Raw genomic sequence first — 22287 nt, 5'->3', positions numbered from 1 at the left:
GAGAGATTGTTAAAGTGAGAGACGCTGAAGAGACGAGACGTGAGAAGAGAAGAGAGAAAGTGCATCTCGCTTGGTTTTTCGCTTCTACGCGTCTCGCGCGTCTTTGTTCCCTCACTCTACTCGAGAAATTGGATCTAGAGTTTAGATTTTGCAAAGTCGGTTTAATCAAGTTATTTGGTACTATCCGGTTTATTGTTGAACCGTATACTATAGAATTGAATAGAGAATTACATTTTTGTGTCACGTAAGCATGTGAGAGCGACCTGTTATAAACACGTGTCTAGATATAATTGGCTCGCTTAGTCACAGTCTTACTTTAATCGCGTCAAAGCGTACAACGCATGGCACGCAGAAAAACGCCGTTTCCAAAACAGCGTTTTCACCTCTCGACAACAATCCCTTCTCCTCTGTCTCTCTGCTATTCGATTTCGTGAATCCATTTTCTGAATTATTTTGCTTCCTTATTTTATAAATGTTTTATCTTCGTCTCTCCATTGTTCCTCTTGCGTAATACGTAAGACAATGGCGTTTATGTTCTCAAGGAGGAGGAAACTATCGTTTGAGATTCTCAGCGAAAGCACCTCCTTTGAGGATGATTCACTTCCGTCAATCCGCCGATCAAGCTCAGATCCGATTAGCGGAAACGACGCTGCGGAATCGCCTAGGGACGACGGGAAACGAAGGAGACATCGGAAGAAGAAGAAGAAGACGAAGACCGAAGTCGAGACTATTCCGGAGAATGGCGATTCTCATTCGGCGGCGATCGCTAACGGTTCGGTAGAGGAATCGTGTGGTGTTTCCGGTGATCTCGGGGATTTCGAGATCGGTGCGGATTTTGGAAACAGATTGACTTACTTTGGCGGTGGAAGTAGTGGCGGTTGCGTCGTAACTCTATTGGATGGGCAAACTGTACACCACAATGGGTTCAATTTCGGCGAGTTAAGGCAGAGGAATGTCAATGGGAGTATCGACGGGAGTAACGACGACCGATTTTCTGATACCGTGACTTCTGATAAGAAGATATACACGGAGGAGACCGGTGCCGAGAGTCCACCGTTTGAAGAAGTACAGAATCAGTTTCCGAGAAGTGAGACTAATGGGAATTCAGTGAAGAGACTAGACACAGAAGCTTCTTTGGACTGGAAGCAGCTTATGGCGGATGACCCTGATTGTAAGTTTCAAACTTTTTGTTGCCCTCTTAGCTTTAACTTTGGTTTCTGCTCTATCCATTTCCGTACGATAATGTGTAGCATTCTTGTCATCAGTTCTTTCTGCTGAGACAAGGTCACCTATGAAGTACTTTTTGGGGGAGATTTATGGTGGGGTCTCATTACGGAGCACAACGACTACTGGGAATGATGTAGAACGCGAAAGAATATACGATACAATTTTCCGTTTGCCATGGCGATGTGAAGTGGTAAAAACCGGCTCTGCCCTTCTTTCGCAGAATGAACATTCTTAGTTAGCTTGGTGTGTTGTTTTGTGTGTCTCAGTTGATAAGTTTGTATGGATGACAATGGAATCTATTTATGTGAGGGGCTACCTAAGCTGAATATCAATGTATATCATGTTGTGTTTTGTGATTTACACAGAGGTTTTTTTACATTGTTAAAGAATTTTAATGCAGCTTATAAATACTGGCTTTTTTGTCTGCGTCAACTCATTTCTGTCATTGTTGACAGTCATGCCAATAAGAGTCGTGCTGATGTTCTGGGGTGCGTTTAAGAACAGGTGAGCCATCTTTTCGATTCTGTCCTGATATTAGACGATTAATCTGCTATAAACTACACTGTATGACCAAAATGTGTATCTTTGAATCAAGTGTAACATGCCTTGATCATACTATTCGCTATTCACATAATTCTGCTATTCCCATTATGAGAAAGTAACTTGATAATATTTGTGGCAGGCAGTTCAGGAGGCCCTCCTCGTCGGAGCTGTCTGATCTTGCTTGTTTTCTAGTTTTGGCTTCTGGTACCATTCTTCTCGGGAGAACAGGTGAAGTAAAAAGCTCTTGATTTTCTTAAGCTTTTAAACATATACACTTCTGTTGTGATACAATGGGTTGTGTAGGTCATTACTGTAATTTGTTTATCATTAGATGGACAACCTCAGCACTTCTGTTGAAAGAATGGATTTGTCTTTTCAGCTCGTCAAAGTGATGAGGAAATGGATTGTCGAAACAGTTCTCTTATGTGTTGCTCTGACTTTCTTGTCTCTTTTTGCTTTGTTCCACAGATATCAGCCTAATTTATCACATGATTCGTGGCCAAAGTACCATAAAACTATATGTAGTTTATAATATCTTAGAGGTAACGTATACACCCCTTTAAGAAGTTTTTTGAATTTTTTCCAGCTCTGTGTTTTCATGTTTATTTCACTTTATTCCCTTGTATCTGTTACATGATTTAGTTGGTAATCATTGCTTCTGTCCAGTTTATTTTCTTCTCTATCCAATTGGTACTAATACAAATATTGTGTTTCAGATATTTGATAGACTCTGCCAAAGTTTTTGTGGAGACGTATTTGGGGCCCTGTTTAGTTCCGCAGCGGGACTGGCTATTTCCCCTCCTGAGAAACTGAGATTTTGTACTTGGAGATTCGGTTCTGACCTAGCATTAACTATGGCTGCCTCAAATATCCTCATCATTTGATTGCTAGTTTGATATCTGTTAACTACTTCCACATCTTTATTCTGTTGTCTCCTTAACTGTCTTCACTTCTCCATTCGTTCATTTTATTAGCTCAGGCAATTACGTTGTCAACTTGTATTGTTGCTCACAACAATGCCTTGTTGGCCCTTCTGGTATCAAATAACTTTGCTGAGATCAAGAGCAGTGTCTTTAAGCGCTTCAGCAAGGACAACATTCATGGTCTAGTCTATGCAGGTAAGCTTTTACTCCATTTCCCTTTGTGGGATTCTTGTATCTTGAATAATAGGCCTTATACGGTCTGATCATCAGCTTAATTCTTAAACTTTCTCAACCTTATTTCAAGATGGGGTCTGGATTGAGACAGTAATCCCAGATTTTCCCTCTTTGGTTTTTGATTGGTATCTTTTGGTTCCCGTACTATTTCTCTACCAGATTCGATAGAGAGATTTCACATATCGGCCTTCTTGGTGTCTGTTTTGGCTCAAAATATTCTCGAGGCTGAAGGTCCATGGTTTGGAAACTTTATCTACGTAAGTCTACATACATTGTCTGGTCGACATACAAGCCTCTTTCTTTCTTCCGAATTGCTCATACGTAATTTTACTTGGACTCTGCAGAATGCTACTATGGTCTTCTTCTGTGAGATAATGATAGACATCATCAAGCACTCATTTCTTGCCAAATTCAACGGCATCAGACCTATAGCGTACTCTGAGTTTCTTCAAGCTCTCTGCGAGCAGGTATATACAATATAAGCTTCTCTCTCACTCTCTCTCTCTCTCTCTATGAATTCTTTTGCTGCGTTGGGTGTTGTGTTTCTTATATTCATTTATCCTTCTCTGGTATTCTTCATCGTCAGACTTTGGACATTCACCCGGAAGATAGAAAGACAAATCTCACCTTCGTTCCCATTGCACCCGCTTGTGTGGTATATTCCTCTTCCTTTTTCTACCTAAAAACTCATGAAAGGCAGGTTTGTGGTAATATGTCAAAAAAGGAAAAAAAGATTGAAATAAGTGAATGTTTTTGGGCTTCAGGTTATCCGGGTACTGACTCCAGTATATGCAGCACACTTGCCTTACAGTCCACTACCATGGAGAGTGTTGTGGTTGGTCTTCTTATTCGCCATAACATATATAATGCTCACAAGTCTCAAAGTTCTCATCGGCATGGGACTTAGGAAACATGCAACTTGGTATATCAATAGATGCCGAAAGAGAAACTCCTCCCATCTACACAACGATTAGGCCCGCCTGTGACTCTTAGATTACAGAAAATGAAGAAAGGTTTGCAGAGGTGTAACATCTCATCAGGAGGATGGACTGTGTGTAGGACAGTGAAGCAACAGGGTTTCACTCCTTCTTCAAGCCGAATTCACAACTTTGTTTTCGGCTTTGAGATCATCTTTGTGATCTCTTATACATGTTTAAATATTCGATGAAGCGATTTTGGTATTGTTAGGCAAATATGTACAAAGAGACCTCATGGATCATTTTACAAAACAAAAGCTATCACAGACAAAATAGCCATATTGTTCTTCTTCTTCTTCACAATAAAAATAGTCAATACTCTTCATCCCATTTTCAGACTTGTAAAATCTGAACATGAATCTGACTTGTCAATTGTTATGCGACGTGGATCCAAGGGAACAAATATGTATGGTTCATGTGGAACACGTGAAACCGTTCATGCAAACTTTGCAAACCATAAAGGCAAAATGAACAGAACAACTATCACAATTCACAAATGATGCAAATATTTTATGTACATGTAAAACAGATAAAAGTTTTGACTATTTTTTGTTCCTAATGCACCAATACATTATGGATTTAATGGTTTTGAAAATGTGAATCTAGGAACATGCGTACATAAAATATGTTATGATTATTATTATTTATACCAAAAAAGACATATATTATCATCATTGGATTATTTTTATGAAGTACGGAATCGACTTATTAAAACATAACAAAGTTATTATGTATTTTATTAATCTTTTGAATGCATGAACATGCTACAAATAAGTCAAGACAGTAATTATAACACTTTCAACTAATTACTTCTAATTAGCCAATGCTTTGATGGCCATCTTTAAACCAGCGGCACAATCATAAGGATTATATGTCCCGATGTAATAGCTATCACCATAAGGAAGTTGGATCCTATCGTTACCGGAGTCGTACTCTTTCGATCCATCGTTCGCCATACAGTTTTCGTAACCGGTTCGGTTTACCACCACCATATTGCTGGTTAGATCATCGTATTTGAATACTGCAATGTAGTAACACACCACAACTCATAATATAAATCTATTGTTAATGGACCAAAATAGAGCCACTAAACTGTGAATAGATTAGATTGTTTTATCAATCACATGAAATTTGCTAATATTATGGATACATTACCTAGAGTATCGCCAGCGTAAAAGGTCTTGCCTCGTGTCCAACTGTCCATTGGAATAACCAGGTCCCAACCGAATTCGTCTCCGACGATGTAGGTGGCCGGTCTTCTTCGGGCATGGGTCACGTTGTTTGCTAGAAACAGGCATAAAACCGTCACGACTATAGCCATTGGAACCGTAGCCGCGACGTAAGCAACGTGTCCGGATGATCGAGCCATTTGGGACAATAGGTTCAAAGGTTTTTGGTGAAGTAGCCAAACACCTTTGTGTTTATATTTATATAGACTGTTAATCGATATATTTTCCATTTTAACTTCGTAGATTTTTATCTTTTTTCCATTGAGGAGACGTGTATTTTCTATGGTAAGTCATACTACAATTTTTGTATAAGTTAATACCTCAGTCAAACGATTTTTTTTTTGTATTTATGGATTCTATTCAAACATAATGTTGTGGTCAATTCTTTTGTCAACATTATGTTGTTATTCTTTAGGTGATGACTAAACATTAGTAACTACTTAAAATCAATCATTATTTTGTTAATGATCTTGAATACAAATTATCGATTAATAAATATTGATAAAATGTACTAGATGACCAACTTTATGCTCTTATTTGCAAGGATGATCATTCACTATTCTAGTAATTTTTTAATACGATAACACCCATATTAGCTATATGACTAAGTTGATTTGAAAGAGATATGGTGTCAGAATAGGGAGGATTAGTACACGCTTTTTCAAAAAATGTCATTAATACTAAGCACTGTTCAATTTTTGAAAACACCCTCTCGGATATTATTTGGTGTGGTGTCTTTGAATTCCGGAAACCGAATACTACAGTTTATAAGAGTGATTTTCAACCGTTTTCAGTATCAAAAACCGCTTGAATATATCAGGTATTCCCAATTTTTCACTATCGCTGAATTACTTATCTATGTCATTTCATTTTGTGTTGTTATGCTTTTCTCTCTCCAGCGATTATGGAACTAGAGTTGTCGGAAAGAATTTTTACCGCCGGTGAAGATCTTGTCGGCGACAGAGTTAACTGCTACCACAAATCCAAAGCCATCAATAACATTATTAGCGCATTTAATGAGGATGAGAGAGAATTCTTGCACAAATCGCTTTTGGGAACTAATTGTGACGGCGGAGAAGCCCGCTCTTTTCAAAAGTTTTGGCCATTACATCATCACGCGGTTAGGGTTAGGGTTTCACAAAGATTCAAACTCATATATTCAAAAATAAATTCACAAATACAAAATTAAATTAAATTAGCAAAATTTTAAATTTAGTTTTAAATTTTGAATCCAAATTATATCGTTGACATTAATACAAACCATATACAAATGTTACAAATATGGTTTTATTGAAAAAAACTTAAACTTACATTTACGTCCGTTCAAATTTTCTTGTTCCTCTTTCATAACGCGAGCGTCGTCAACGTCATCATGACAAACCCTAGATTTCTTGTTGGAGAAAAAATCCACTTCACCGGGAATCTGATGAAGACGAGGATGATGGTGATACGAAGGATGTTGCTGTCAACTCTAGGCCGGAGGACATCACAAACGTAGATATCGATAAAATCCTCCTGGTAACAAAACCATCATGTCGTTTGGAGACGACGAATGTCGGCCTTAAGCCATGCCACACTAGAGAGATAAATGAAGAATGCAAGATTATGTGTGATATGGCCACTGTTCAATTGTTACACATTTTCTTTTGCTTCAGATAACTGTTTTATTGGGACGCTAACAGATATATTACCCGCTAATTGGTTCAATAGGTATCTGTGCTAAGCATTATCCCAGATAATTCTGAAGCTGCAAGGGTGGAAGCCGACCTTACCTGGTTCGATGACAAAGATGATCCCAAGGTCAATCATATGTTAGACCTTATTGGAGAAGATTTTGAATTCCGGAAAGATATGTTTCATGGTGGACGGAATCAGGTCGAGCTGACTAAGATTTGTTTGGAGAGGAAGAAAACCAGAGAACAGAAAGAAAGGGAGAAAGAGAAGGCACATGAGAATGTCGTAAATATGGCTTCGGTAACCTTCCACTCTTGCTGAGCTACTTGCAACGAGGGTGAAACAGGAGTTGGTGTCTGTTGAGAAAAAGATGTCTGTGGCGATGGATAAAATTTCTGCAATGGAAAATAATGTTTCCAACATTGGGGATGTTATCAAAACTGCCATTGACCAGAGATTTAAAGTCATGCAGAAAAAACTTATATCTAACATTGTCATTTATTTGGACAAATCTATATCGGTTTGGACAGACAGGATCTGGCGAAAGATAGCTCCACGGAGCATGCAAGCTCAATGAGGAGGAGGCATGCTGCTAATACAGGCTCAAGGAATGGGACTGAGAAGGACAAACAGCTGGTAGATGTTAACGCCACCATAAATGACGCTACTTATATAATTTAGCAAAAATTAAAATTTAATTTTAAATTTTGAATCCGAATTATATCGTTGACATTAATACAAACCATATAAATATGTTACAAATACGGTTTTTTAAATTTATATTTCAATTATACAATTTTATTGAAAAAAAATTAGACTTACATTTACGTCTATTTGATCATTTTGTTCCTCTTTCTTAATGTGAGCGTTGTCAACGTCGTCACGATAAACCCTAGATTTCTTGTCGGAGAAAAAATCCACTTTGCCAAGAACTTCATGGTTGTTTTCACCCTAAACAGATGTGACTGTTGTTGGTACTATCGCCTGCTGCTTTCGTAGGTCCTAGATTAATAATTGTCTCGAAATTATCGTCTCCTCAGGGTTTTCAGCAGCTTCTAGTGCCTAATCATATAGGTTCATCAATGTTAATTGCCTATTAATCATCTAGGGTCAATTCCCATTTGCTTGTGGTTAATTATTCAGTCAATTGTTTAATTACTTTGTTCTGTTGTTGTTATTGTTGCTGTTGCATTACTGAAACAAGATGCATCTGAAGTGAAGTGTAATTGTTGCTCACTTGTGTAAGCAATTCTCTAAGCTTTTTGATTTTCCATAGTCATTTTTTTCAACTCATCTTGTAATTTAACCAACTGTAATTAAGAAAAATATTACTCCTTTTAAACCGGTTTAATATTTTATTATATTGTATTAAACTGGTTTAAAATATTTATAAACCAAATCTTTGCATTGATTACGAATGCACGGTAACTAATTTTACCTCAGTTTTTGCACGCTTATCTTCCATTTCGAAAGATTCTCAATCATCGATCACTGATTGGCCACTCCCGATATTATCCGTGGTACGAATATTCAAAATGCTCTATTCAAAAATAAATTCATAAATATAAATTAATAAAAATTAGCAAAATTTGAAATTCAAATTTAGAATTTGAATCCAAATTATATCGTGGACATTAATACAAACCATATACAAATGTTACAAATACGATTTTCTAAATTCATATTTCAATTATACAATTTTATTGAAAAAAGTTTAGACTTACGTTTACATCCGTTCAATCATATTGTTCATCCTTCTTAACGTGAGCGTCGTCAACGTCGTTACGACAAACCTTAGATTTTTTGTTTGAGAAATAATATACTTCGTCGGAAATCCGATGGGACGAGGACGTTGCTGTCAACACTAAAACCTTATATAGCCGAGTAAGAAACCCTAGTATACTATATTTACAGACATACATCTCACATAAGCACAATTATCGAAGCAATCTAGCAAACATACTTGCATTTAATGCGCGTTTGGCGGGAAACGATTGTGTGGCTGTGATGACCTACACAAAGATATCATAGATGTTGTCTACTCTACATATATCTTTAGCTACCTTATAAAATTATGATATCTTGTGTCAGAAACCAATGAAGGATGTGGCACCCTTTTTTGAGTGTAGAATTGTCTTTGCCTATAACCATCCCCACAATGCTTATATGTTTTGGTAGGATCCTGATCTTATCTGCAAATTTCTCTCTAGAATTGGTTATTGACCAAATTTACTCATAAATCTTTAACTATTTTAGTCAAAATACAAGTATAACCTAATTATTTAGAATTCCATATCAAATTCAAGGAAAAGCAAAATGGAGGCACATGATCCTATTACACTAACCAATAACCTCTCTTTAGATTAATTTCTCTGCTACTGATGATATTGAGTTTTTTGTGTTGTATATTTTTTCTTTTCTTTTGACCTAAAAACTCATGAAAGACGGGTTTGTGATATGTCAAAACAAAAATATTGAAATAAGTGTGTTTCTAGGTAATACAACCTTGTTTTGAGTTTTAAAATCATCGTTAAGCCCTTAGAGATATGCATTAGACCATCTTCACCAGAGTTTTTAACAGTTCTTGGCTCAAAATTATAGGAGTTTTGATATTTACGAAAAACATATATTATCTAAAAACTGCTCTTTAGTTAAGATTTGCAAAAGGTGGGTTCTTACATTACGTGTAGGCAGATTATTAGGCATACATGTTTTTTTTTTATCATCTTTCTCATCAAAAAAAAAATTCTAAGAATCCTAAGTAGAGGTTCAATAGTGGAGATGCTCTAATACAATATAGCTATCCTGTACAAAGTGAGCAAAGAGAAAAAGTATGCACTGGACAAAATAGCTATCCTCTTTTTCCTCTCTTTGCTCACTTTTTATTTCATTTTATTTTTGTTCACAGCACAATAAAAAATAGCGATTTTTTTTTTTTTAACTTGTAAAACAATCGTGGTTGGACCCATTATTCTGACTTATGATTGACAAATTAACAACAGTTCTCTAGTTAACTCTATCTCTGACTCAAATCCCTATTCTTCTCCAATTTATTAGCTTTCCGCTTTACACTTCCTCGATTCTCCACCGTCTGAGAATCATTGCGACAATGTCGGTAAGCATTTTCGATTCTCTGCAAATTTTTCTCTTTTTTGGCATCGATCAGGTTTTGATAGATTCGGTCTGTGTTTTCGCCTTTTCGGACTTTTTTTTTTCTTTTTTTCGCTAGTTCCAGATCTAATTACAAATTCCTTTTTTTTTCCCTCCTTGAATGTGGCTAAGTTCTAAGAGAATTCAGATTTCGGCTACAAATTTCTGAGCCTTTTGGATAAATCTCCCAACTTTACTGTTCCTTGATCTGATGAATTTGGTGATGAAGTCTGAGATCTCTTACTGTGTCGGTTACCTGAAAAAAAGCAACTTACAAAATTAAAAAAACAGAAACTTTTCAGTTTTCAGATTCTGTTCCACAGATTCTTAATTTCAATCTATTCCAGTCTACAGATACAATTTTTCTCTTTGATTCTTTAGTATCAAATTTCATTTGAAATTTCATGGATTTGATCTATCCCCAGGCTGCTTTCAATCATTTGGATCAAACTCAGCACAACATTCTAATGGATTCCCAGTCAACTGCTTCTCCTGTAAGAACAATGTTTCTCTTCCAACATATTTCTTCGTTTCTTCTTCACCTGTATTGAAAGGCTTTTTTTTTATGAGCTTTTCCATTATCTATATGTGTAGTTGTAAGATGTATGAATAATGAATATGCCAGTGTATGAATGAATGTTGGAACTTTCTATTCACAGATCTTGATTCGATTGGTTCCTGCTACTTGTTGCAGGTGAAAACTGTGAAGATTAGCAATGTTTCACTCCATGTCTCTAAGAAAGATGTCAAAGAGTTCTTTTCTTTCTCCGGTGACATTCATTACGTCGAGATGCGAAGGTAAACAACGGTTTGTAATCATCTCTCATCGTTAATTACCAACATTCTCTAATGTTTAAGTCACATTATCATAGTGAGACACAAGAAACTCAGGTTGCGTATGTTACTTTTAAGGATCCACAAGGTGCAGAAACTGCAATGCTCTTAACGGTACATTTCTTATGGTTTCTCTTGGAAAATGCTTAATTTGTAATGTTCTTGAATTTACTACTAACGGTTTAGAACGTTCTTTCAGGGAGCTGTCATTGCGGATCATCGTGTTAGCATTACTCCTGCTGTGAACTACGAGCTACCACAAGAAGCCCTTGCACTTGACTCGGTAAAGCCAATGGAACTCTTTGCTTTATTCGTTGCTTTCAGTTGTCAAGTTTGTCTCCTCTGTTTTGCAGGAAAGTTCGTTTAATGGTTTCACAGTCAAGAGAGCTGAAGATGTGGTAAACATCATGGTGGGAAGAGGTTACGCTCTTGGGAAAGATGCCATGGAGAAAGCCAAAGCATTTGACGACAGACACAACTTGATGCAAAACGCTTCAGCAACAATTGCTTCGCTCGACAATAAGATGGGTCTGAGCGAAAAGCTAAGCATAGGAACGACTGTGGTGAACGAGAAATGGAGAGAGATGGATGAGAGATATCAAGTGAGGGAGATAACAAAATCCGCTTTAGCAGCTGCAGAGGAGAGTGCAATCAGTGCAAGAACGGCTTTAATGGCGAACCCTTACGTATCAAGCGGAGCTTCGTGGTTTTCAAACGCGTTTTGTGCAGTGACAAAGGCTGTTAAAGAGAGAAGTGAAAACGGAGGAGAAGGAAGAAAGGAGATTATCCAACTTGATGACTCTTCACCTAAAGCTCCTGCTGTAGTTCCTGTAAGTTCGGTTGATGCAGATCTCACCAAACCATGTTTCTAAATTTGCACATCTCAGACTCAAATTCTTTGATATGTTTGCTGTGCATATGCTTTCTCTTATCGCTCAAGAAAAAGATAAATAGACATAAACCATATAAGGTGTTGTTACATTCATACAACATTTGTTTGAATCGATTCAAGGAAAGAAAAAAAAGCAAAAGATTTAGGAACTAAGTTGAAGAAACCTCCGAGCCATTGGATGAGTAGCTTGAGAAAGATCATTAGGTTTAAGTACTTCAACAATCTCTCCATCGACAACAAGGCAAACGATATCAGCAACTCTCTGTATCTGCTTGATACTGTGAGAAACAATCACTGTCGTGATCCCTCTCTGCTTCTTGAGTTTCACTATCACATCCTCAATGTTCTCTGTCGATATCGGATCCAGAGCGCTCGTTGGCTCATCAAGAAGCAACACCTCAGGCTCGTTGGCTAGAGTCCTCGCAAGTGCTACTCGTTGCGCTTGACCTACAGATAACTCAGCACCAGTCTTTTTCGCAAAGGATGCATCAAGATCCGCAAGAGTTAGCAGCTTGTAAACTTCTTCTTCACTTAGCTTCTCACCTCTCAAATTCGGACCATATCTCACATTATCCGCAACAGTCCCTGTAAAACCAAACATATCAGTTACAGAGAGTTTCTCTGGAAAAAGGAGCGACCTTTATCTCAATTGTAATCAAATTGATGATCGGAAGAAGAAAAGGAACAAGATTTGATTTTTACCTTCAAAGAGAACAGGAAGCTGGAAAAGCATTCCGACTCTGCGGCGGAGAGTGATGACGTCGATGTTGGTTATGTCTTCGCCGTCCAAGAAAACAGTCGTCTCCGGTGGCTCCCAGAGACGGTTTAGAGATCTGAGAAACGTTGACTTTCCGCTTCCGCTTGGACCAATCACACCAACGATCATCCCTTTCGGTAAATCGATGGAGACTCCTCTCAGGATCAGAGATCCATCATCGGAGACTCTGGTCAGATCTCTTACGCGAATCTTCGGTTCGCCATCAGACAAACAGTCCACATCCAAGAGATGCTCTCGCAACGGACCAACATCGGAATCGCCAGATAAAAGTAATGCCATCGTCTTTATTTTCAATTGTCTGAGCAAAAAGATTGTCCCTTTATGACATTTGAGCAGTAGAGGAATCAGTCAATTTGGTTACGACATTTTTATATTCTTCCACTGCCAATTACTGGCAAAACTGAGAACCAATCTCTTAACATATTTACTTTCAACTTTCATTTTTTTCTTACCAATTGTTCTGATCAATACAATATCTGTTCACGATGAAATCTAAAATTAATAAAGAAATTAAAGGAATTTTCTCAGGATAAAATCTTCAGTTCAGGTCTCCAATATTTTCTCAGCACATAAAAAGCTCAGGAGAACGAAAGTTTTTAAAGTTATAACATCACCAGAGTCAAACTGAGAAGATACCCATCAAATAAATTGTGTTCGATTTAAACAGTTTACGATCATATGATTGAAAAACAGAAAACAAAAAAAAAAGTTTGATATATATGCCTCTATTCAGTTCAGGTCTCCATAGATTTCCGCATGAGTTATCTCAGAAGAACGAAAGTTTATGATTTTGATCATCATCAGAGGCATATATATGTATAAAGTTTGTATGTATTTGAAAGATATTTTCAAAAAACGGTACAGAGAAAGAAGAACGACGAAGAAGCAATGTTAGTGTTAATGTGGATTACATCACTGCGTAAGAATTCATATATAGAGAAGACATTGGAGATGGAAATCAAGAGTTGTTAAATAAACCTAGCTATGTAATTTGTGCAAATATGGGCCTTAGAACAAACCTTTTAAGATGGGCCTTTCCAGCCCAACCCATTATTCAACTACTTCCGGCACTTTTTGTTCTTCTGCTGATGCTGAAGTGTAAGGAGTTCTCAACAGACAAGAAATGTCCTTTTTTTAGTAAGTATTGCTCCAGCGAAAAAAATAATATTGCAGAGCTTACTTTGTTGATTACTAGTAAAAAGTTACATAACAAAAGTTTTGAGGTTGATATGTTCAAAAACCCATCAAGTTTTCTCGTTAATGTTCTGGGGCTAGTGATTTGAAGCCAGCAATCCCATCTGCTCTGTAAGAATCTCAAGATTCCTAGACTTCTCTGGAGTAAGCTGTCCAAATTCAAAGTCATCTTGTTTCTCCATTTCTTCTTGTATCAGCTCGAGCGTACGGCTCTTGTCTACTTCCATTGTTCCATCCTCCTCCTCTTCCTCCACCTCCAATGTCGCATCATCCTTTACTCCTTTCTTCACATTGCTCTTCTTCTTCTTCTTTGAAGGGCTCAACAACAAAAGCTTCTCCCAAGCCCCATCATCATACAGATCAGGTATGATCAACGGCACATGATTCTCATCAAGGCAAAACTTCAACATATCAGCGTTTCTCAAGAAATCGTTTATCTCCTTCGAGCTTGACTTTGCTGTTCCCTCTGATGGTGTCTGGTGGTATGTTACTAAAGGAAGTCCTCTCGAGTTCGATTCTCCTTCGTCTGTAACTTCTTCAAGAATCGTTGCTCCTTCTGCCTTTCGCCAATTGTTTTCCTTTGGCTGAAGCAACTGAACTAAGAGGCTTGGATTCTGCATAACCATAACCAAAAAAGAAAGCATCTCTTGCTGGCTCTCTTCCATTCCTTGGACTCTGTCTTTCAAGTTTAACATTTTAGTGTCTGTGATCTCTTGGTACTGCCTAACTTTGATCAGTTCCTGCGCCAACGCGTTCTTATCGCCTTTCAAAACATCAACTTCTTTCCACAATCCGCTCTTCTCAGGCTTCTCCTGAGAAGCATCAGTCGTAGTTTCCTGTTTATAAACGCTTTTGCTCTCGTCACTACTTTGAACATTTTTCCTCCGGATAACATTCTTGAGTAAATCCTTTTGACCTCTGACAAACCCGTCGTTCGCAAACTCCCAACGATCTGCATCAACTTTTCGAAAACCCTGAAACGAAATAAATCAGAAAACGTTACGCTCGCCACATTCAAGAACCAAAATCTACCCTTTGATCAACCAAATTCTCACTATACGAAATAGAGTCTTCGAGATGTGACTAGTGTTATCTCTAAGTCCTGTCCCCTAGACATTTTAGAGAAATTATAGGAGTTGAATAAAACATCTTTCTTATCACATTCAAGAATCAGGCACGTCTATACAGACGGAGATCGAATGTGCCAAAATCTGCCCTTTGATCAACCAAATTCTCACTATATTGACAATTACATAAAGGTAGAGTCTTCGAGATCTGACTAATGTTATCTCTAAGTCATGTCCCCTAGACATTTTAGAGTTGAACAAAATATCTTTCTTCATCAGCAAGAGACTGACGGTGAGTAATCAATTTGCTAGCAAAGAAAAATTGGAACTTTGCTTAGCACAAAAGCAAGTAACACCACACTAGTCAAATGTTTGTACTTTCAAAGGCTACACAACAAAACTCTGAAATGTGTAAGAAACAGCACAAGAACATCAAACGGGCAAATTCAACACAACAGCATAAAACGTATATAAACCCTCGATTCTGATGGGAGCCAGTTCTAGCAAAAATTGAATACTGAGAGAGGAGAGAGACTAACGTAGATATTGAGCTGACGGATAAAGCTAGAGAGATTGCTGTGCTTAAAGTATTTGGGCAAGAGTTGAACAGAGAAGAGGGTCGTGTCCGAGATAACGAAGCTGTTATCTCCATTACTACTCCAAGAGATTACAGAATCAGTGGAAGAATCATCGACCATCTCGTAGCATTTCCTCAGGAACGGCGCCACTGAAGATGACGAAGACCCAACACCGTCCGCCGATTTCACCATAACTATCGAGAAATTTTCCCCAAAAAAAAGTTTGAATTTTGAATTTTGAATTCTGAATTTCGGAGATCAGAAATCGAATCCCTTTGCCCTAAAAAAGGAAGAGACTTCGGAATTTTGGGTTTAGTGTGAAGGCGATGAAACTTGTGCGCAGGGCAAGGGATCGCTCTCACATCAAACGAAATTTCAAGGAAGAGATCATATGTAGCCAAGTTTAGATATTTTCAAGTCTTTGGCCCCATTCTTTCTCTATAACCCCTGTAGTATCAGATTTTATGTTTTTTGCTTATCAACTATCAGATATTTACATAACAAGCCCAAAACAAACCGTCTTTAGACAAATCAGATATTTAAGAATAATTGAAAAAAAAAAGGAGTAAATAACACAAAAAAATTACTCACACATGTTTAATTCTCACAATTAGCACACAAAAAAAAAACAAATTTTGGTTTCAAATATAAACAACCAATTTAAAATGCTCTACTATCAGCCCAAATTCAATATCAAGATGACTAAATAAGTTTTTACTAATGGAAGAAATCTAAACCTTAAATTGGAATGAAGTTATCCAAATGATATGTTTTTAGTTTTTTGTAATTAGTTTAAAGTAAACCAGTAATTTCACACGATAATATGAGCCATCTTTGGAAAAACACTACTTTTTAACATTTCTATACTATTTTATAAGAATGAAGGAATTTGTACAAAAATTAGAAAAGACTTAATCCGCCAAGATAATTAATCTTGCCAAAAATATATAGAACCAACAAAAAAAAACAAGATGAAGCTTAGATTTTGAGGGAAAATACGAACTAGATGGATTGGTTTTCGTCATTTAATGATGGGATCAACATACAAGGTAAATCACTTTTTCATATCTTTATGTTTTTATAAAGTGATTACGCTGTTTTATCAAAACATTCAGAACATTGGTATAAGTTTTAGGGAAATTTGGTGTCATAACGTAACGACAAGAGCTAATTAGGTGTTGAGGAGCTAATTTTTTATGGGGTAGAAAGTACCCAAAACCCCCTCATTTGCATTCTACTCTAGCATATCTTTATAACAATAACGTATACGTTTTTTCGTTTTTCATTATGTCTAACATCTTTCTCTTTCATCAACTTTAATTCAAAATTTTCCATCGGGTCTTTATAGTCAAGCTTCGGTCTTTGAAATTCAGTCTGAATTTCAAAACACTACTACCTCACCCAGATCCTCTCTTCTATAATTTCTGTGGTTCTCCATCTTACTTCGCCGACTCCGACACGATAAACCGGAGTTTGATACGGCGAGTCACTTACTTCTACCACACCAGTCGTTATACCTAACTAGCTCTTCTCTGAAACTCCGGCAACGATGGACCAATCTTGCGAACCACCGACTTTTTTTCCGCAGCGAAGCTTGAAAGGTAAACTGTTAAGCTCTGTTTTTGTTTGGTCTGTTGAATGTTATATGACTTTACTCGCAGATACCGGTATATGTCGGCGTTAATTTCCAGGAGCTAGATTTCTTAATTTTTCGAAGTTAGATCTGTCGTTATTCTTCCTATTTTTGGGTTCATAAACGTTTGGTTCCGTAGGCCATTTGTCCTGATTCACAGTTTTTGTTTTTTTTTTCAAACGCTTTCCACTACCATTCTCATCCGTCATCCAGATCTGAATTTCAGATCTGAATAGTTAACCACTAAGTATGCCATTTACATTTTAAGCAGTAAATAAGTGTTTACTGGTGACCATATACTGAGTAGCTTACTATTCTTGCTAGTTATAGGTAACCATATACTTGGTAGCTTAATATTCGTTGCTTTTGTTTTTGAAGGTCTGCGTTGTCCCAAGTACATCCCGATCTGATACCACTGACAAATGATATTCTTCCTCAGATTCGCGATGCAGTCGTTGATATTTTTAAAAGAGTTGGTAGGAGTTCTGCTAAAGACGCTTGCTCATTTGCTTGTTCATGCAAATTCCTTAGCCAAACAATCAACGAACCATCTGTGATGAGGTTTCTCAACCTTACAGCTTTCGTGAGAAGGCCCAGTTTAGTTCAGAGCTACCCTTCATTCTTTGAGGCGGCGGTGACATCAGGTAATCCACTTGGTATGTATATCCGCGGTATGAGCAGAATCACTATGGCTAATGATATCGAAGGTTCTCTAAGGTTTTTCAACCAAGCGTCTAAAGCTGGAGTTCAACCGGCGACCTTAATGATGGCCATATGTGTAACCGCATTAGGTCACTACCCCATAGGCATAGAAATTTTAGACCGTGATTTTGGTTGGAGAGCAACAATTGAGCATATGACTCAGATTGGTGAGGAAGTTATGGCTTTGATCGACAAAATGGTGGTGCCTGATGCGCATACATCTTTACCCCATATTGCTGTTGATTTCCCCAGTTGCCGTATGAACCACCAGGGCGGATACTGTGAACTCTGCTACCTCTACGTTCACTACCACCTTGTGAAATTCTCTTTAGATCCATAGGTTGGATGTATTCCGTTTTGGACAATCCAAACATTTATCTGTAGTTGTCACTTCCTAAATGTAGTCGACTATTTATAATTGCTTTCTTTGTAGTTGAATACTCTTTCTAAATTATATCAATTGATTTTATAATTAGTGTAATTGGCTATTTCATGTTGTAAAACGGTATCCTCTCTATTAACATAACCAACGAAATCATTTGCAGCATTTGTAAGTATTTAGGCAGTTTAATTACTTCATATTGAGATGTAAACTGCTTGGGATGAAAATGTAACCGTTTTTTTATTTAAAAAAAAACCGCAATAAAATCTCACATTTATAGCCTCTTTTCTCCTCTCACACCTACGATTTTTTTCGCAACTGTCATTCCCCTCTTTCTCTTCCCTGTTCTCTTTCACATTCCCACTCCCTTTTCTTTAACCTAGAAAGACGCTCACACATCTTCGTCTTTTTGTTTGCGTCGGAAGCGCCGTCCGCCGCTCCGAGTAACAACAACGGTCGCGTGCCACTCTCCATCCGAACCCATCTCTTTTGTGGTTAGTTTTCTTCTCTTGCTTATAGACCAATTTCCATTCTCGTAGATCCCAGCGTCGTCGCCGCCTTCCGTCGCACAACTCCCAATTGAATTGGGCTCTGTTATTTTAAGATTATGAACTACAAGTATCTAATTACCCTAGTAGTCGATTATTCGTCAGGTTGCTTGTGTAGGGTGAGCCTAATTACCCTATTTCATTTTGGGGATTTTTCGGAAGTACAGATCTATGTTTAGTGCCGCTTCGGTTACATTTTTTTCGAATTGGGCTCTGTTATTTTAAGGTTTACGGTCTACAAGTATCTAATTACCCTAGTAGTTGTTTATTCGCCAAGTTTCATGTGTAGGGTCAGCCTAATTACCCTATTCCATTTTGGGGATTTTTCGGGAGTACAGATCTATGTTTGGTGCCGCTTGGGTTAAATGTTTTTCGAATTTTTATGGGTTGAATCACTTTTCCAATTACATGTGAACATGGATTTAAAAAGTTTTCGTTTAGCAGTAATTCGTTATGGAGTTCAGATACAACCATGGACAATAAGGTCATCCGAATTTTGTATACGGTCAATATGTACAACTGAATATTTTTATATAGTAGTCAAACACTAATAGACGTTTATGTAATACATTTTACTAATTTCAATTGTTTCATTGTTTTTTTTTTCAGCTGATAAGTTATGACCAGGTTTCCGGATAGAATGTTTGCCCTAGGCAACGAACCGGAGAATAAGAAGGTGAACACCTACTTTCAGCTAACCTATCTTGACACAATCAGTTTTGCTCTCGAGGAAGACCATATGGAGAAGCTTTCATTGTCTCAGTTTGGAAAACTGATGGAAGCAGGTAACAAGATTGCTTCATCAGTTAGATTCCTTCACTTTATCTTGTCTCGGCAGCTAGTTACGAAGAAAAAAAAAGAGCTTTGGTGTCTATTCGCTGGCCAGCCAATCCGTTTTTCTATTAGGGAGTTTGCTATTACGATAGGCCTTGATTGCTCCAAGTTGCCACCTGCGAAAAAGCTCAAAGAAGACCAGGTCAATGCCGAGACTATTGAGTTGTTTGGTTCAGAGAAGAATGCGACTCCTGGATGGATTGCAACAACACTTGCTGGCAGACCATACAAGGACAAAGAGACTAGATTTAAGCTAGCTTGCTTACTTCTTATCGATGGGATTGTATGCCCAACTTCTAGGAATGCAAAGATAAGTGCCGAGCACATTATGATGGTGCAGGATGTTGATAAATTTCTGGAATATCCATGGGGTCGCAAATCTTTTGATTTGACCATACACAGCATCAAAACGAGGACGGCGACGACATCTTACCTTTGCCAGCCGCCATGTGCATTTCAGGGGTTTATACATGCATTACAAATGGTTATTTTGGAATGTGCTCCCGCTATTCTCAAGAAGGATCTGAAAGGAAAATCAAGCGAACCTAATTTGGTGGATGAAGAGGATGAGGACGACGATACCCCCAGTATACGTCCTGGTTCAATGAAACCCGTAAACATCTCAATGCCGCATGTCAAGTCTCTTGACAAGTCTCAGAAGGTATGATAACCACACCCAGTATAATATTCATATATATATAGGCGACTACTATTAGTAGATAGTCATTATAACCTAGTATATCAGACATACAAGAACTCTAACGATACATGCTCTAACTAAACTTATTGATAGTCACTTATAAATAGACATTTTGCATAGTAACTGATTACTCATACTATTTCTAGCTGTTATCGATCTAAGAAGTACTGTATAGTTTGTCAAAAATAGATATTTTGCATAGTAACATGACGTACTTGATAGTCAATTATAAATAGACATTTTTCAAAGTAACCGACTACTCTAACTATTTCAAGCTGATATTTGATCTAAGATGTACTCTCCAGTTTGTCAAAAACGATTCATGCTCTAACATGACATATTTGATAGTCAACTACAAATAGACATATTTGAAAGTAACTGACTACTACTAATATTCCAATTTTCAGGTGGCTGTGAAATCAATTTTGCCGGACGACGAGAATATTTTGGATGATACCGACTTGGAGCTGGATGATGATGTCCCGGACGAAAGTGTTGACAACTTGATTGCAACAATCAACGACAGGGTTAAGTTTTCAAGGAAAACTTGGATTGGTGGTGAAAACGCAGGCGTTCATCTAAAGAATCCTAAGGCACCATCTTCATCCTCCCGGAATACATCTTCGGACGGGGAGTTCGATTCTGCTTCGGCTGCGACTATTGATAAGGTTCTAGATGCCATTTCCATCATCGAATCCGAGATAAAAAGCCTTCGCGCAGATTTCGGTGATCTACGTACCGAAGTTTTACCGCTCTGTCCACTTTTAAGCAACAACACCAGACTTTACCAGGGGCTTCATCGGTAGTCAAGCCACCTTCTCAAACAAAGACTAAGAAGAGGGTTAAATCAATTCCAATTCGCCAAAAGCATGTTAGGTTCCAACAGATTTCTTCTTCTGACGAGACTAAGTCATCAGATTCATCTGAAGGCGATGACAGTGAAGGTAACCAAAAACAAGGAATCGGCCAGTTCTTCTACTGATGGCGACGTTGCTGCCCAAGAAGACAGTGTAGAGGACGAATGCAAGGGATCTCGTGATGCTGGAGACCATGAAAGCCAACCGCATGTTGGCGCTCACGATGTCCAAGATGATGCAACACTCGCGCAAAGTCAAATTGCTTCAGTGCTTTCTGATTTATCCGCAACTGTCCAAGTAAGTAGCCAACCAGTAATAGTTATATACGTCAACATAGTCATATACTTATGCTAGAAAAACCTGTTTTGCAGGTCAGTGTAGATCCTTCCGAGAACCAGCCATTTGATCAAGTCAGTGAACCAAGCCGTGTGAACCCAGTTCATTCACCCGTTAATCATGCCAAGGAAGTCACGGATCAGGTATGTCTTTACTTTTCATATATTGTAAACATAGTCGACTTCTCGATAATTGTCTACTTTTACTCACAATATAGCAAATGGGAGACGACGGCCAAGCAAAAGATCAGGTTCGTCTAGCTAGTTGTCTACTTTACCTAAATAGAGAGTAATAGTGTAGTAGTTATATACATAAACATAGTCATATACTTATGATAGAAAAGCCTGTTTTGCAGGTCAATGTAGATCCTTCCGAGAACCAGCCGGATTTCACTGTCAACAAGCACCTGTTGTGGCAACCGAGCAAACAGACGTCAACAAAGATGCCCCCCCTAAGGAGGTATTTACAGATATGCTAATTAATTACTATTTTCATCAAAAAGTCTCCTACTATTTTCCTCACAAAGTCTCCTACTTTTATGTACATACTGTTTTGCAGGACACTCCGGAAGATGCCTTGGCTGCTGTCGAAGAGAACCAAGTTATTGCCCTGCTCGACCCTCGAGTCTCATCCCACGAGCAGGTTTGAGTTAATAGTCGTCTATTTTTATAAATTAGTCAACTAAGAATATGCCGTGCATCACCAACTTTTTCAAACACAAAATGTAGGTGTTGGGTGATATTGATCCTCCTGGTTGGTCTCTTGGTCTCACACAGGAAGAGAAGAATATGGCTCAAACCTCGAAGAAGGGTGAAGAAGCACAGCTACCTACTCGTAAGAGTAAACGACTACCCGTGCCTTCAACACAGATGTCCGACTTTGTAGTCCCTCGACCTAAGCGTGTTAAGAAAAATGTGAACCCATTACAACTGTCTCACTTCTTTCCAACACCCAATTTTGAGCAAGTAATTCTCCTCCAAAATAGGATGAAGGAC

General features: G+C 37.9%; 6 protein-coding genes and 2 non-coding genes across 8 annotated transcripts; 3 read left to right on the top strand and 5 right to left on the bottom strand.

Moving 5' to 3' along the window:
• Nucleotides 1-403: 403 nt before the first annotated feature.
• LOC18008527 (protein POLLEN DEFECTIVE IN GUIDANCE 1) lies at nucleotides 404-4213 on the top strand. Its single transcript, XM_024153499.1, has 11 exons — nucleotides 404-1171; nucleotides 1266-1417; nucleotides 1628-1731; nucleotides 1910-1998; nucleotides 2239-2312; nucleotides 2487-2637; nucleotides 2721-2888; nucleotides 3087-3184; nucleotides 3272-3394; nucleotides 3514-3582; nucleotides 3692-4213. The coding sequence occupies exons 1-11, from the start codon at nucleotides 523-525 to the stop codon at nucleotides 3899-3901; spliced, it is 1887 nt and encodes a 628-aa protein (XP_024009267.1). The 5' UTR covers nucleotides 404-522; the 3' UTR covers nucleotides 3902-4213.
• Nucleotides 4214-4686: 473 nt separating this feature from the next.
• Nucleotides 4687-5281, bottom strand: LOC18007833 (basic blue protein). Its single transcript, XM_006391139.2, has 2 exons — nucleotides 5060-5281; nucleotides 4687-4925 (listed from the first exon to the last, which is right to left on the bottom strand). The coding sequence occupies exons 1-2, from the start codon at nucleotides 5271-5273 to the stop codon at nucleotides 4717-4719; spliced, it is 423 nt and encodes a 140-aa protein (XP_006391201.1). The 5' UTR covers nucleotides 5274-5281; the 3' UTR covers nucleotides 4687-4716.
• Nucleotides 5282-9792: 4511 nt separating this feature from the next.
• LOC18007849 (binding partner of ACD11 1) lies at nucleotides 9793-11823 on the top strand. Its single transcript, XM_024156172.1, has 6 exons — nucleotides 9793-9922; nucleotides 10383-10451; nucleotides 10652-10755; nucleotides 10830-10905; nucleotides 10991-11074; nucleotides 11145-11823. The coding sequence occupies exons 1-6, from the start codon at nucleotides 9917-9919 to the stop codon at nucleotides 11661-11663; spliced, it is 858 nt and encodes a 285-aa protein (XP_024011940.1). The 5' UTR covers nucleotides 9793-9916; the 3' UTR covers nucleotides 11664-11823.
• On the bottom strand, nucleotides 11727-12817 carry LOC18007848 (ABC transporter I family member 17). The gene is made up of 2 exons (XM_006391138.2): nucleotides 12386-12817; nucleotides 11727-12268 (listed from the first exon to the last, which is right to left on the bottom strand). Exons 1-2 carry the CDS (start codon nucleotides 12738-12740, stop codon nucleotides 11826-11828), a joined length of 798 nt encoding a protein of 265 aa, XP_006391200.1. The 5' UTR covers nucleotides 12741-12817; the 3' UTR covers nucleotides 11727-11825.
• Nucleotides 12818-12993: 176 nt separating this feature from the next.
• On the bottom strand, nucleotides 12994-13082 carry LOC112087179. Its single transcript, XR_002899942.1, has one exon. It is a non-coding gene; the product is annotated as a small nucleolar RNA Z159/U59 (small nucleolar RNA).
• Nucleotides 13083-13182: 100 nt separating this feature from the next.
• Nucleotides 13183-13269, bottom strand: LOC112087178. Its single transcript, XR_002899940.1, has one exon. It is a non-coding gene; the product is annotated as a small nucleolar RNA Z159/U59 (small nucleolar RNA).
• A 349-nt stretch (nucleotides 13270-13618) lies between these two features.
• LOC18007841 (heat stress transcription factor A-8) lies at nucleotides 13619-15652 on the bottom strand. The gene is made up of 2 exons (XM_006391136.2): nucleotides 15262-15652; nucleotides 13619-14629 (listed from the first exon to the last, which is right to left on the bottom strand). Exons 1-2 carry the CDS (start codon nucleotides 15490-15492, stop codon nucleotides 13733-13735), a joined length of 1128 nt encoding a protein of 375 aa, XP_006391198.1. The 5' UTR covers nucleotides 15493-15652; the 3' UTR covers nucleotides 13619-13732.
• Nucleotides 15653-19184: 3532 nt separating this feature from the next.
• Nucleotides 19185-20905, top strand: LOC112084663. The gene is made up of 2 exons (XM_024153954.1): nucleotides 19185-20060; nucleotides 20507-20905. The coding sequence occupies exons 1-2, from the start codon at nucleotides 19185-19187 to the stop codon at nucleotides 20903-20905; spliced, it is 1275 nt and encodes a 424-aa protein (XP_024009722.1).
• The last annotated feature ends 1382 nt before the right edge of the window (nucleotides 20906-22287 follow it).

Source organism: Eutrema salsugineum, unplaced genomic scaffold (assembly GCF_000478725.1).
Source record: "Eutrema salsugineum unplaced genomic scaffold, Eutsalg1_0 scaffold_9, whole genome shotgun sequence".
NCBI classification, from domain to species: Eukaryota; Viridiplantae; Streptophyta; class Magnoliopsida; order Brassicales; family Brassicaceae; genus Eutrema; species Eutrema salsugineum.
This window is presented reverse-complemented; position numbering and strand designations above follow the sequence as displayed.